Source organism: Apostichopus japonicus, chromosome 17 (genome assembly GCF_037975245.1).
Source record: "Apostichopus japonicus isolate 1M-3 chromosome 17, ASM3797524v1, whole genome shotgun sequence".
In the NCBI taxonomy this organism is placed as follows: Eukaryota; Metazoa; Echinodermata; class Holothuroidea; order Aspidochirotida; family Stichopodidae; genus Apostichopus; species Apostichopus japonicus.
Genome location: NC_092577.1, coordinates 3,670,758 through 3,684,504, shown reverse-complemented (window position 1 = coordinate 3,684,504; position 13,747 = coordinate 3,670,758). Strand labels below are relative to the sequence as shown.

The 13,747-nt window shown below is 36.6% G+C and overlaps 2 protein-coding genes across 4 annotated transcripts in view; one reads left to right on the top strand and one right to left on the bottom strand.

The window, feature by feature from the left end:
• LOC139984140 (uncharacterized) overlaps nucleotides 1–13,747 on the bottom strand; it is a 62,439-nt gene that overhangs the window by 28,798 nt on the left and 19,894 nt on the right. The window contains exon 2 of the mRNA XM_071997886.1: nucleotides 687–810. Coding sequence (XP_071853987.1) covers nucleotides 687–810 — 124 coding nt within the window. The remainder of the gene's footprint in view (nucleotides 1–686; nucleotides 811–13,747) is intronic.
• Nucleotides 2,986–12,570, top strand: LOC139984126 (uncharacterized). 3 transcript variants are annotated; one of them, XM_071997849.1, is made up of 3 exons: nucleotides 2,986–3,141; nucleotides 4,524–5,972; nucleotides 7,878–12,570. In XM_071997849.1, exons 2-3 carry the CDS (start codon nucleotides 4,544–4,546, stop codon nucleotides 7,961–7,963), a joined length of 1,515 nt encoding a protein of 504 aa, XP_071853950.1. In that variant the 5' UTR covers nucleotides 2,986–3,141; nucleotides 4,524–4,543; the 3' UTR covers nucleotides 7,964–12,570. The 3 variants fall into 3 exon arrangements, with proteins under 3 accessions (XP_071853950.1, XP_071853948.1, XP_071853949.1); XM_071997847.1 differs by having other exon boundaries at nucleotides 4,524–6,718; XM_071997848.1 differs by having other exon boundaries at nucleotides 3,001–3,154; nucleotides 4,524–6,718.

Sequence of the window (13,747 nt, the reverse complement as noted above, 5' to 3'; positions counted from 1 at the left end):
AATAGGGAGCAAATTACATAAGTGCTATTTTAGTGCATATAGTAGTTGACCTAAACACAATTGACATTTGTAAGCACGCTTATTTTTAGACAATGGTATAAGTCGTCAAGCCTTGCCTTTTCCATGCCTTGTTTTCTCTAGGTCAGTCTTTAGATTCTGACACACAGTGACACACAGTTACCGTCAGAACAATGAAAAGAGCGACCGGAATCTATCAAATAGTGAAAATAAAAATTCTGCAAACAAGAGAACGTATAGATCCCATGTTCAATATTTCCCAAGGTTTCAATGTAAATATGCATATTCAGTGCGGCATTTTTGTTTGTCTTGTTCGATTTTAATACCTAAAGGTTAGTATTATCTATTTATATATACATATGTACATATATATATATATATATACATATATATATATACATTTATATATATATATATATATATATATAAATATATAAATATATATATATATACATATATATATATATATTTATATATAGCCACCAATAATTCCGATATATATATATATATATATATATATATATATATATATATATATATATATATATATATATATATATATATATCAAAATGGAGGTTAAGTGCGGTGAAAAGAACTGCCACATTAAAGCAAATGACTAAGGCACAAGTGACAAAGATTGCATAACAATTTATTAAATTTTTCTTACTAATAACAACATTTGTAGTTTGTTCCACTTTCGTTGCAAGAGCAATCTGTACATGGGTGGCTACTGCTGAAAAAATCCTGCTGGCAACGGGCATTCTCCGGGCCAACTGGTGGATCGATGTAAACTGAAACAATCGGAATTATTGGAAATATATTTAAGGTTGTAAATATTAAAAAACCAAGATCATTCTACTACGCAATTGAAATATATTTGTTTACATTTCTGTGTAAATTCTACACTACAATATTGTATTATAAGTAATTGCTTGAATTGCGAAACATTGCGAAATATATCGGAAAATCAGGTGAATTTTCGCAATGAAACATCTATCGTAACCGTTTTTTTCCTCTCAATATTTAAGTCGTATTTGATATTGATAATATATGTTGGCTCCGCCGAATTGGGAGTTGCTTCAATTTAATGCAAGATTGACAGCAATTAAAGCACCAAAAGATTTTCATGTTTAAGAATCAAAATCGCACTGTCAGACAGAAGTGTAGACAGACTGTAATTCGGCAATTTAATCCATCTATTCATCCATTCACCCACTTCGTCCACTTCGCCCACTTCGTCCACTTCGTTCACCTCGTCCACTTTATCCTCATCATTCTTTTATTTCATTCATTTCATCCGTTCCATGCGTTTCATCCGTTTCATCTATTACATCCGTCTTATCATCCATCCACGAGTGATTTGCATATCACAGAGCCAGATTATAGATACTCATATTGGTAACATGTACTTTGTCAACTTTAACTTACATCTTGGAGGGGTGGGAGGTGGAGGGGGAAATAACTGTTGCCGCTTCATTACTTGGATAGCACCTGCTGAGTGCAGTGATCTGCATGTTAGATGCATGGCTGTCAGCAGTACAAGCCACGCAGCTAGGGCGAATGGGGGGGGGGGGCATTAACATCCTGAGTTAAAGTGTTTCCCACAAGGAAACAGGCAGTGATCTGTCTTTAAATGGCTGCCAACACTGCTAACACTGCAGCTGCAGCTAGGGCGAACGCAGATATCTCGTTGCTTATGGGATATTTCTTTTTTAAGCATTCCTTGACAGACAGGTTTGTTTGAATTAGCTTGTTTCCTTGACAAACACCACGAGATTCAAATTCAACAAAAGGAACTTTTATTACCTGTTGACATTGCTCGGTTGTATATTGGGCACATATTATGTTTCATATAGAAGAGTGATTGCTGGGTGACCTTCTGACATGCGTGCGTGACTCAAAATGTGCTCTTTGTACTTGTTTGTCCTTCCGTTGAATTGCTTAATCTGGTACAAAACCTTAGGACGTTTCGAGATCGTTCTACATTGCTTCCTTACACGACATGATATTCTGTATTCAGTATGACCCGTATGTTCACCAAACGATTTATAAATAAATTCTAACATGGCTTGTTATATGCAGACTTGATAATATATGTAAAACTGTATGAATGCATCTGGTATTGATCTAGAATTGATCTGGAATTGATCAAACATTGTTTTGTCTCGCTTCATCATATTCAAATCATATATCAACAAAGGCCAGTCATATTAGAAATGATGCTTTTTAAAAAAATGATGAATTTAGAGTAAGTAGCAAAAAATCAAGGAAAAATCAAGATGAGAATTGAAATAGGAAAGTCAAGCCTTTAAAGGACAGTTGCAAATGATGACATCACAGATCACATTCTATGATTCTTTTGAGTGAGTATGGAACGATTAGTCAATCGAAATAGGATACTTTCAATCATTCATCACTCGAGTCATGAACAAAATGTAATGATGGGTTTTTTTTAACTGACGGTGTGGAATATTATTTCATTTTAATTAGTGTTTCATCGTCTGCCAAAATATAGCTTTAATTAAATAAACAATATTTGACGTTGCAATAGTTTACTACACATCTAACATAGAAACACGAATTACAAAATCATGGAAAATCCAACTCATGGAGTAAATATATTCAAATCCTTTTATTTATATTTTGTTTAAATATTTCGAGCCAATTTGAAATCTCTACAAATATCCAGAAATATAGTTAAGATTTACACAAGGGGATGTCTCGTATTGTGTGTTGAAATAGTTAAATCACAAGTAACGGTGTAATACAATAGTACATTTAAAGTAGCTTACTTCAACCACGGTGGCCTCTTCAGTAGCTATAACTGCTAACCATTAAAATCAAGTGTTGGATGTTGCATATCTTACAATTTGAACTTGAGATAGTTCAAGTGCGTAACTCAAATTTATCATCAAAGAAACGATCCACTTGTCGCCAGCTACAGAGCTATAAGGAAGTGTCGCGAGATCGTAACTTTGTGACATCCATTGGCGTTGACGTTGTCATTAAGGAGTAGAACTAACTTAGGTCTACTCTTCCTGTTTCACTTGCAACAAATACAGAAGGTTTGACTTGTCCCCGAGTGACACTATACGCAGTAGAAGAAGCCTACTTTGGTCAAGGTAAGGCTTCAATGTAAGCGAACAGAATAAGAAAAAATATATATTAAAATATGAATGATAGGTTAATATTTACCTATAGTGGTTAATGTAAAAAGGAAAAACCAAGCACATTCTTTATAATATTTCTGTTTCTTAAGAACTATCAACAGGTTAGATAGAGAGTTATTTCACCGTTGCAACAACTGCACTGTAAGAGAGATATGTCATATAAGTGAAAACACTACTATTTCTGTGATAGCAGTACTTCTTAAAGAGATATAACTAGCTGCAACGCGATAGAATAGCGTGTTTATATATCTATCTATCCAATCATCCATCCATCTATCGATCCATTCATCCATCCATCAATCCATCCATCCATCCATCTATCCATCAAATGAAGCGGAGACACGTAAGTCAATGAAACTCAAGCAATATAAACTAGACAAGCAGATGGTATTAAGTCAATATTGAGAGTCCCTATAGTCTAAACAGGCAACACATATATGAAATCTTCCAATCGGGTCAACATCTTACAGATTGTTCTTTGCAAAGCACCATTAATATGGCGATATAATCATTTTATTCCCATGAAAGAAGAAACGATGAACTTTATCCTTTTATTAGATATTCACAAATGTCTCCGCAATCTGCTAATGGAAATATCTCTTCAATTACTTGCTGTAAAGAATTTGTGAATGTGATTAGTATTGTATGGAGAAGCGTCGATAATCTACTGATTAGACATCGTATTCGCTTATTATTAAGTAACGTCATTATCATGTTGGCTTTTAATTGAAGTAGAGTTTGGACTAATAGTTACGCAATCAGGGATACGAAATGCTCCATCGCGTGGTATACGTATTAAGCGAAATAATCATTTTAGTCCCATGAAAGAAGAAACCATGAACTTAATCCTTTTATTAGATATGAATGTGATTATTACTGTATGGAGAAGCGTTGATAATCTACTGATTAGACACCGTATTCGCTTAGTACCGAGTAACGTCATTATCATGTTGACTTTTATTTGAAGCAGAAATTGGACTAATAATTACTTAAGCAGGCATACGAAATGCTCCATCGCATGGTATACGTATTAAGCGATACAATCATTGTAGTCCCATGGAAAAAGAAACCATGAACTTAATCCTTTTATTAGATATGAATGTGATTAGTATTGAATGGCAAAGCGTGGATAATCTACTGATTAGACACCGTTTTCGCTTATTACTAAGTAACGTCATGATCATGTTGGCTTTTATTTGAAGCAGAATTTGGACTAATAATTACTTAAGCAGGCATACGAAATGCTCCATCGCATGGTATACGTGTTATGCACTGAGATCCCTTGGTACTTAATAAAGTTTGAATACGTGTTTTTTCATTCATTCCTGACCCAGCTCATTCGAGGTCTACAAAGATGACATCCATGTTACCGTTCTTGGAAACAGATGATAGCTTACTAATATGCTCCATCTGTCTCAATGAGCTAAGGGAACCAAAGCTTCTATCATGTCTTCATCGATACTGTGGCAGTTGTCTCATGGGTCTTATCAATGGAAAGGATAACAAATTACAATGTCCTGATTGTGGAATAGTTCACGCACTACCAGAGAATGGAGTAGAGGGACTCCTTGTTGACATCAGTATGAAGAACATACTTCAACTGCACAGAATAAAGAAAGCTATTGATACAAGAAGGAAGTGTATGTCATGTCGAAATATAAAGAATGCTGGTGCTTTCTGCTTCAATTGTGATGATTTCATTTGTCAGAATTGCTTTGATAATCATGGAGCAACATCTAAGTCACGACATCGTACACTATCAATGAACGACTTAAAAACGGGACAGTTGAATAATGCAAATTGGGCTGCACTAACAGATATTTCCAGATGCCGTGATCATCCCGAAAATATGTTAGAACTTTGTTGCAGAACATGTCATGGTAACCATCTTATGTGTAGAGAATGTTCTTTGGTGGAGCATGCCGATCACGAGCTTTGCAATGACGTACCCTATTTGGCATCAGAAGAACGAAATCGAATCAATCAAAAGATGGATAATTTGTTGAATCACATTGAAAGGGTTCAAAAGAAGCGTGCGTTAATGACAAAATCAACAGAAAAGTTAAAGCATGTCGTTGAAAGACGAAAATCCCATATTCAAAACCAATTTGATCGCATGGAAGAAATTGTTAAAGGCAAAATACACAATGAAGTCGATAAACTTGACAGAGGAATGGTACAAATGGAAGATGTACTTAGCCTTGGAAAAATATCAACAGATAAACTCAGTTTAAAGAAACAAGTTCAAGAATTGAATGAGGAGTATGATAGAATATGTGAAAAGGAGAAGAAGGAATTAGAAACCGCATTTCAAGCTTTGCAAGCAGAAAATAACCAAGAACAAGGTAAACTGTTCGATCAACTTGCTAACCTCAAGATAGAATTTAAACGTATCGTGTCAGAAATCGAAATAAATGCAAGGCGTAACCAGGAAGAAATGAAAGCTATTTCAGATTTTTGGGATTCAATTGATAGCAGGCTTAACAATATTCAAGCGACTGTAAGCGCACATCTTACGATCCGAAATGATTGGGCTGACATCCAGTGCATACCAATGATGTGCTCTGTGATCGACAGTTTGATGCGAGATATGGACAGGGAGATTCCTGATTTTAAGGTTTTATCGAAAATCAGGATAACAAAATTTGAGAATTGTGATATAAAGTCCCATGTTGACATCAGTGAGGTTGCTGATGACGAGGTTGATGTCGATGGGATTCACTCCAAACAATGGGGCATTAACGGTATCACTGGCAATGATGAAGGTACCATTGTCGTCACAGGTGAGTCTTCGCAAGATCATTCACACATTACTGTTATCGATTTGAAAGGTACAACTTTGAGACAAGACGAGATTGAATCCGAATTGGCTTTCGAATGTCGTTATTGTGATTTTATGACAAAGTTCAAAGTCGTAACAGTTTGTTGGAATAATGAAATTGGACTATATGACATTCGCGATGGCACATATACAGAGATGGACTTAAAGGATAACGATAGCGTTTGGCCTTTTGGTCAAGATGTATCATGTGTAACTGTCGACGAGGCCAACAATGACATATTCATTGGTTATAAAGACAGCCGAGATATTTCCGTCTTCGATGACCAATTGAATTACAGTTATGCCCTTAGCCTTCCATCTACCGTTCGATGGCCCAGAGACATTGCGGTAAACGGCAATAATCTAATAGTGTGTGATAGAACCGGTATGGAAGCTTACGCTATCTCTATTACGGGCTCGACTTGCATGGTTATGTTCCAGTTTGCCAAACCAAACACCAAAAGCTCTAATTGTTGGCCCATTGGCGTATGCACTGACCAAAATGAATTCATCTACATGTTGTGGGCAGCAGTTACTATGAGTTCATTTAAACGCCTATTAGTACAATACAGTCGCGATGGACAACGTTTACTTGCAACAAGACATGTGCACGATGACGCGTCGTGTATTTCTACGGTGAGCACCAGAAGAGGAGAAAAATTATTAGTGTCTACCTGGAAAACTGGGAAAATATTTCAGTACAACTTAGTAAGTTTTAAGTAATTTTTTGGTTATGGGTAAAAAAAAAGCATGGCGTGGCAGATTGATGATTGAAGGAGATCAGATTAAGGTTTTACCGACGTACCTCTAACTTCTGTCGACTCTAAACATGTTGTAATAGTCTATGAATGTTCTAATAGTCCATGAATGTTCTAATAGTCCATGAATGTTCTAATAGTCCATGAATGTTCTAATAGTCTATGAATGTTTTAATAGTCCATGAATGTTCTAATAGTCTATGAAAGTTCTAATAGTCCATGAATGTTCTAATAGTCCATCAATGTTCTAATAGTCCATCAATGTTCTAATAGTCCACCAATGTTCTAATTGTCAATCAATGTTATGAATGTGTCTTGCATTTAGCACATGACAGCAATACACTTTGCAGCTTATTGACAAAGTCAGGGTGTGTTACTTTATATATCCTTTAAGATACACATGTCTTGTAGAAATACCCACACACTGGTAATATCAACGACACAATTTGCAATGTCGTGGTCTAAAAAGAGTATAGGTGCAATTGCTATGAAGGTATTGTACGTACAGATTTTGTTTAATATGTTTGTTTTAAAGTTGTTTTAAAGCCGCCAGTGAATTGAAAACTTGGTGTTAAAAGCCTTGCTGAGTCACGAAATTGTGCACACATTTCGAAACAAATGCCTTTTGGAAACGTTTTTTATCATTAAAAACGTTGCTGTTACGAAAAAAAAGCTGTTAAAAAGTTGAATGCACGCCAGTGCCAAGACACTTTCGGTCATAAGCAGTTAAAGATCATTCTTCGCCCTTTATATCAATAATCGACGTATGTAAAACAAGTAAACACAGTCATCCACAATGATCAACATAGAAAATGATGGCGCCAATTACATATGAACCAATAGATTCATATCCGAGTAGCACAAATATTTGTGTAAAGCGTAAAACAATCAGAGGTGGTTACTATATTGTGTCTGAAGTTGATGGACTAATCTTTTGGGATAATGGTGCGCAGAAATAAAGATTTGGGGCCATAAGAAAAAACGTAGACTAGGTGACAATCGACGGAAGAGGAGATGTATATTCGTTTTAATCGACATTGTTACATTATGGTCTAAATTATCTGTTTTTGACTTGATCTACTCATTTTGTCCCTGTCATTCTGTTACAGACATAGTTCTCGGTTTCAAACTGCTGACGTTGATTCTACAAAGCTTGCTGCTGTTGGAGTTTTCGTTTGACGTTTCTTTGGATTGAGCAAAGTCATCCATATGACGAAATATATCAAGCTTTGGGTCTTCCTACTTACTGAAGTATTGAAGAAGGATAGCTTCTCTTTTGGCTCTTGGTGCTGAGAAATCACTGATCGCGATATGAGATTGGCCAGGAATCGGGCCAACGTTCGGTTGTGTTGGATTGAGGCCTGTACGCTTGCGTATAGATCATTGTATGTTTTGAAGTGTTATAAGACGCCATACTTCAGAACAGAAACCAACAAACTATAATATTTACTTTCCAAGTCCAGCTCAATTCTGATTAGTTCTCATTGATAACTTTAGTAAGCTTATTGAGTCAGAATTTCTGTAATATGTAATCCTTACAATAATAACAGTACGAGATCATTACAAAGACTATATACAATGTAAGGTAAACTTCCATACTATATAGATTTATTGTATCATATATAATATCACCGCAGAGAGTTGCTTCCAAACTGTACAATGTATGTATGGCGGCACCACTTTGCAATAGCCAACTATTGATTTTCACATGATATTTACTTACTTGGAACGCCGTCTGTCCTATATGTAGTCGAAATAGTTATTGGGGATTCCCCTATTGCTGCAATAATGATTGAACTCCATTGTGTGAAACCCATTTTCTTTTGACAATACTTGAAACAGTTCTTTACATGTTTGTGTAAGTATATACTTTGAACTTCAGAGAACATAGAGCGAGCAAGGCGTGTTAACATTTATTTATTTGAATTTGGGAAGGATGCGTCGAAGCTTACCAGTACCGGTGTAGTGTGCAATTTTCTATTGACGTAGCATACAACGGTCGTGAGCCATACATCTATTCTATAGCTAATATTAAAATAAATCGATAGATTACTGCACACAAGATGGTCTGTGAAATCGTGACGATTCGAGTTTCTGTTTTAAAATGACATAAAGATGGATTTTTACTAAGGAAATTCCACAAATGGATTGTCTATTTTGATAAGCAAGCTAAGTATCGTATTTATTTGGAACAACTGGAAAAGTAAAATGTAATCGTCGACTATAGTGCCATTAGTTTCATTGACTTTCATTGGATGAATGATCTCTTTCCTACATCGCATTGCCTTTTACATCATCCACCATACGAAGTTTATACAAAGAAAACATCCTATTTTAACAATCTCAACCTGTTACCAAATTTGTTGTCACTTTTAAGCCGATAGGCATCTCTGTGTTTACTGTTTGCTTTTAATATGGATCACAGGTATAGGACGTTATCGTTCACGAGACGGGAAAGTCTTAGTTTACCGGGTTATGATGATGGTCAATGGTGTATCAACGACATTGCCGGTTGCAAAAATGGGACCGTTTTCATTACAGGTGACACAACAAGGCGTACGTCATATATCATCTCCGTCGATTTGAAAGCAGGATTATTAACGAATAAGACTTTGAAAATTTCCGACTCGACTGATGGAAGCGCTTGGTGTTATTGTGATTCTTTGTCAGACTACAGAGTTGCTACAGTAAGGTGTCATCATGAAATTGGAATTTTAAATATTTTAGAGAGCAGCTACAAGGAAAAGAGTATACATGACATTGTGCCAGGTCACACACCTGATATGCCATTGTCTTGCGTTGCTGCAGACGCCCTCCGTAGTCTGATTATTGTTGGAATGGAAAACAGCAGAATAGTATACGTATTTGACGATAACTTGGAATATCGTTTCCAAATGACATTACCTCAGGAGATCAGTTGGCCCAAAGTGATGAAAGTGTATGGAAAATTTCTTCTGATTTGTGATCAAGTTGTCAAGAAGGCATTTTTGGTCTCAATGAACTTTGATGAGAAAGTATGTGAGCGGGTTCTTACGTTTACAAAGCCCGATGATAGTTGGTGGCCACGAGGGGTTACCACAGACGTTAGCGGGCATATCTATATTTTGTATTCATCACTTCCCTATGTTGAAAAGTGTTATGTAGTTAAATATAGCCAAAGCGGAGAGCAACTTCTTGCAGAAGAAGTAAACGATCATTTGAAACACATAACGACAGTTTCTACAGAGGATTGGGAGAAATTAGTTCTAACTTCTATTTTCACAAAAAGTCTCTTTGAACATAATTTAACATTGATTGTATGAAGTAACTGTAAGGTGTTAATAAAAATGGAATAGCTAATGTTACATCGCAAAATCGTGGCTACACAACACTTAATGAAACGTTTTTTACTAAAGTGTCGTCAGGGAAAAATACGTTTGCAAGAACAACTTAGCAATTTTTGTCAGCACTTTCGCAGAACAGGTTTCCCAGTGATTTATGAGCCGTTGCTTAAACTAGATCTTTTGCAAATCCGCCCTTTAATAAGACTGCTGTTTATATTTCGTCAGTGCCCCTGGAACGTCAGCCTGTGTGTTACGTAATCAATTTGCCAAGACTAGTAAAGGAATTCAGTTGGAAAAGTCACTAGTACAGCTCAAACCTGCAATCTACAGCGAGGGTCTATTGAAATGTCGTTCATAGAATTTAAATATTCATATTATGGGCGGGGTTTATTGCGATCCTAACGGAAAATCTCTTCGAGATAAACAACGTTCAAAGTTATAACTTTTATTCCACCATTTGAAGTTAGATTTGAATAGATAAGCAGCAATGTATGTCGTTATGGCAGCGTGGGATCAATGAGGTTGAGCAAATCATAGAATTGGCCGCAAAAAGCTGCTTTAATAGAAAAGGAAAATTACAAATGCAGGATCGGAAAACATCAGCAGAGAGACACGACACGGTACTGTTGCTCTGTATCTCGTGACAAAGGAGCAACAGTTTGCAATCCTAATGAAATCGGTATTTACGATATTCGTATCTTCATCAATATTGGTGACGTCATCAGAAACTGGCCAGCAGATCTGAATGTACAGTGTGTGACAATTGATCCTGTCAAAAAACGCATTGTTGTTGGCACTAAGAGCAGATCAATTTATATATATGTAACGTGATACAAAGTGGACGGACGGACATACGGATGGATGGATAGATGGATGATATATTTTTTTAACTTTGAGTCCTTGTCTCGCTCTTGTATGTATGTATATAGATATATTAATTAAAATATTATAATTACAATATTTTAATTAAAATATTTGATTAAGTAAAATATTTGATTAAATAAAATATGTATATAGATATATTAATATATATATATGCAGATATATATATATATATATATATATAGATATATATACGAACCTATGTAATATGAAATACATAATATAACTTGATTACGTGCACACACGACCAGACTAACAACGAACGTAACATACACTAAAAGTATCAACTTAGAGACATCTTTACTCTTGAAACCTAATCTTATTAAGCAATATAACTTTGATTACAGTTTGAACAGAGCAATACGTACGTATATTGGGCCAAATATGTATGTACAGGTTTGAATTGATGTGGTTAGACACACTGTACGAATGACCATACTTTCATGTATATAAGATTTATAGTTTGACATTTCGTTGGCTAAAGAACAGATCCCAGTAAACAAATACATGGGAGGCGGGAACGAGGGGAGGGGGGGAGTTGGGTGCAATGGAATGGAATGGGCCTTTCGAGTTTTATTTAGAGATAGGGATTACTAAGACTACCAGGGTAATGAACAGAGGGATATGTCAATGAATAGAAGGAACAACTAGGCAAAGACGAGATAGTTTTCTTCAAGGAATAGAGGCCATAGAGGGGTTGCTGACCTCTCCCTGGGAAGCTGTCCCATCAGATCTAGCCCTAGAGGGGTTGCTGAACCCTCTCTGGGAGGCTGTCTCATCAGATCTGGCCGTAGAGGGGTTGCTGACACCTCCCTGGAAGACTGCCTCATCAGATCTAGCCCTAGAGGGGTTGCTGATCCCTCTCTGGGAGGCTGCCCCATCAGATCTGGCCATAGAGGGGTTGCTGAACCCTCCCTGGGAGGCTGCCTCATTAGATCTGGCCATAGAGGGGTTGCTGACCCCTCCCTGAGAAGCTACCCCATCGTATCTGGCTGTAGAGTGGTAGTTCTAAACGCACAATGGGCTATTAGTTCATTTTGAATTGTCTTTTTGAGGTTGAGAGGAGGGGGGTAGCACCTGCACATCTGCCTCGATCTACGCCCTATCAGGAGTCCTGGGCCCGGAGGCGTGGTCTTTTTCTTTCCCGATTGAATGTACAATATCCTAGACTGACGATGGTGGGGGAGAGGATGAATGGGGGAGGGGGACCTATGCCCCCTTTGCGCGCGTCACTGTATATTTTCCGATTTCTTTGAACGAGTAACAAGAACAATGAATATGTATTGCGTTGGACGTAAATTTACATGACCAGATAAACATCTAGGATTTGTGATTAAAAGAATCGAAAAAATATTATATGTATTATCATATACCTTTATCATTCTTATTTTGCATCGAACGGAAGGGCAAAGTAGTGGGGCGTAATGAGGATGGTGGGCGTAAGGAGGATGGTGTGCGTAAGAAGGATGGTGGGCGTTAAGCAAATCTCATCCATTCAGTTATGAATTCACTCAACAAACTTCCCTGATTTATACATCTTATTTTATCTTTGGTTTCGTAATAAAGAAAAACCGTTTTCGGTTGAGTACTGAAATTATTCATTTTTTTAAGAGACAAATCGTATTTTAAACCTAAAACCTGATTCAGGAATCAACAGTATTAAGTGATAAAGCGAGTGAGAATTGGGAGATTGTTTCTAGGTAAATATACATATTATAACTAGCGAGTGAGAATAAGGAGACTGGTTCTAGGTTAATAGACGTACAATAACTAGCGAGTGAGAATAGACAGATTGGTTCTAGGTTAATAGACATACAATAACTAGCGAGTGAGAATAAGGAGATTGGTTCTAGGTTAATAGACATACAATAACGGCAATATTAATACACAAGTAAACATGGCTCCTGACTCCTGCAACCCCTCCCCCCTCCCCTCCCCCTCCCTGCCAACCATTCCAAATCTGTTCTCGGGTCCTCGTTTCTCACCATCCCTTTAGGCTGGTAGTTTTGTAAAATTTGCGATAGAGTTAAGTATATACTTATACGTAAAAACGAAAAACTGGCTACTATAAGTTTATAATCCCTTCTCTTTAAGGGGCGATATTATCAGCCACTAAAAGATAAGACCTGTTCCCTTTTAAGAGGTGAAAGTTGAAAGGTGTAAAATAAATATCAACATCGATAAGCACGTGCAAAAACATACTTAGGTGGAAAAATAAACATTTTTTTCTCTGGTGTATTCACGTTAATATAACATTTATTATGGAAACGACCTTTAATTTGTAAAGTTAAACTGATTCTACAGTTGATTTGATATTGATTTTAAGTTATCTTGAATAGTAGTTTTTAGGATAACTGAAAGAAAAATATTAACAACAAATTCTTGGTAGATGTAAGGTTTCCTCGTTTGGTAATTCGCTGACTCGACTGTGTAATCCATTCCTTATTTGGTGGAGATCCATTTATAGCCGCTGCTTAAGTAGAGGTGTCAGTCACCGGGGGCTGCAGTAGCTTACATTCCGTGTAACTAGGCTTCATTTGATAAAAACCCATTTATTGCCGGGAATGGATCTTAAGACGAGTTCGGCTTTTTATGCTATGTATACACGTAGTAAACGTAAAGGGGCCATTAGTTACATCGCAAAAGTTGAGTGCGATGCTCAATGTTGTTTTGCACGTTCGCATCTTCTGACCCTTGACATTAATAAAGTGCTATGTAATCAATGGAGGTAACTGTGTGCAAACTGATGTCTCTCGCCGTAGTAACCTTGTTAA

Coding starts and splice junctions, on each gene's coding strand:
- LOC139984126 (XM_071997847.1), top strand. CDS start 4,544: ATGACATCCATGTTACCGTTCTTGGAAACAGATGATAGCTTACTAATA.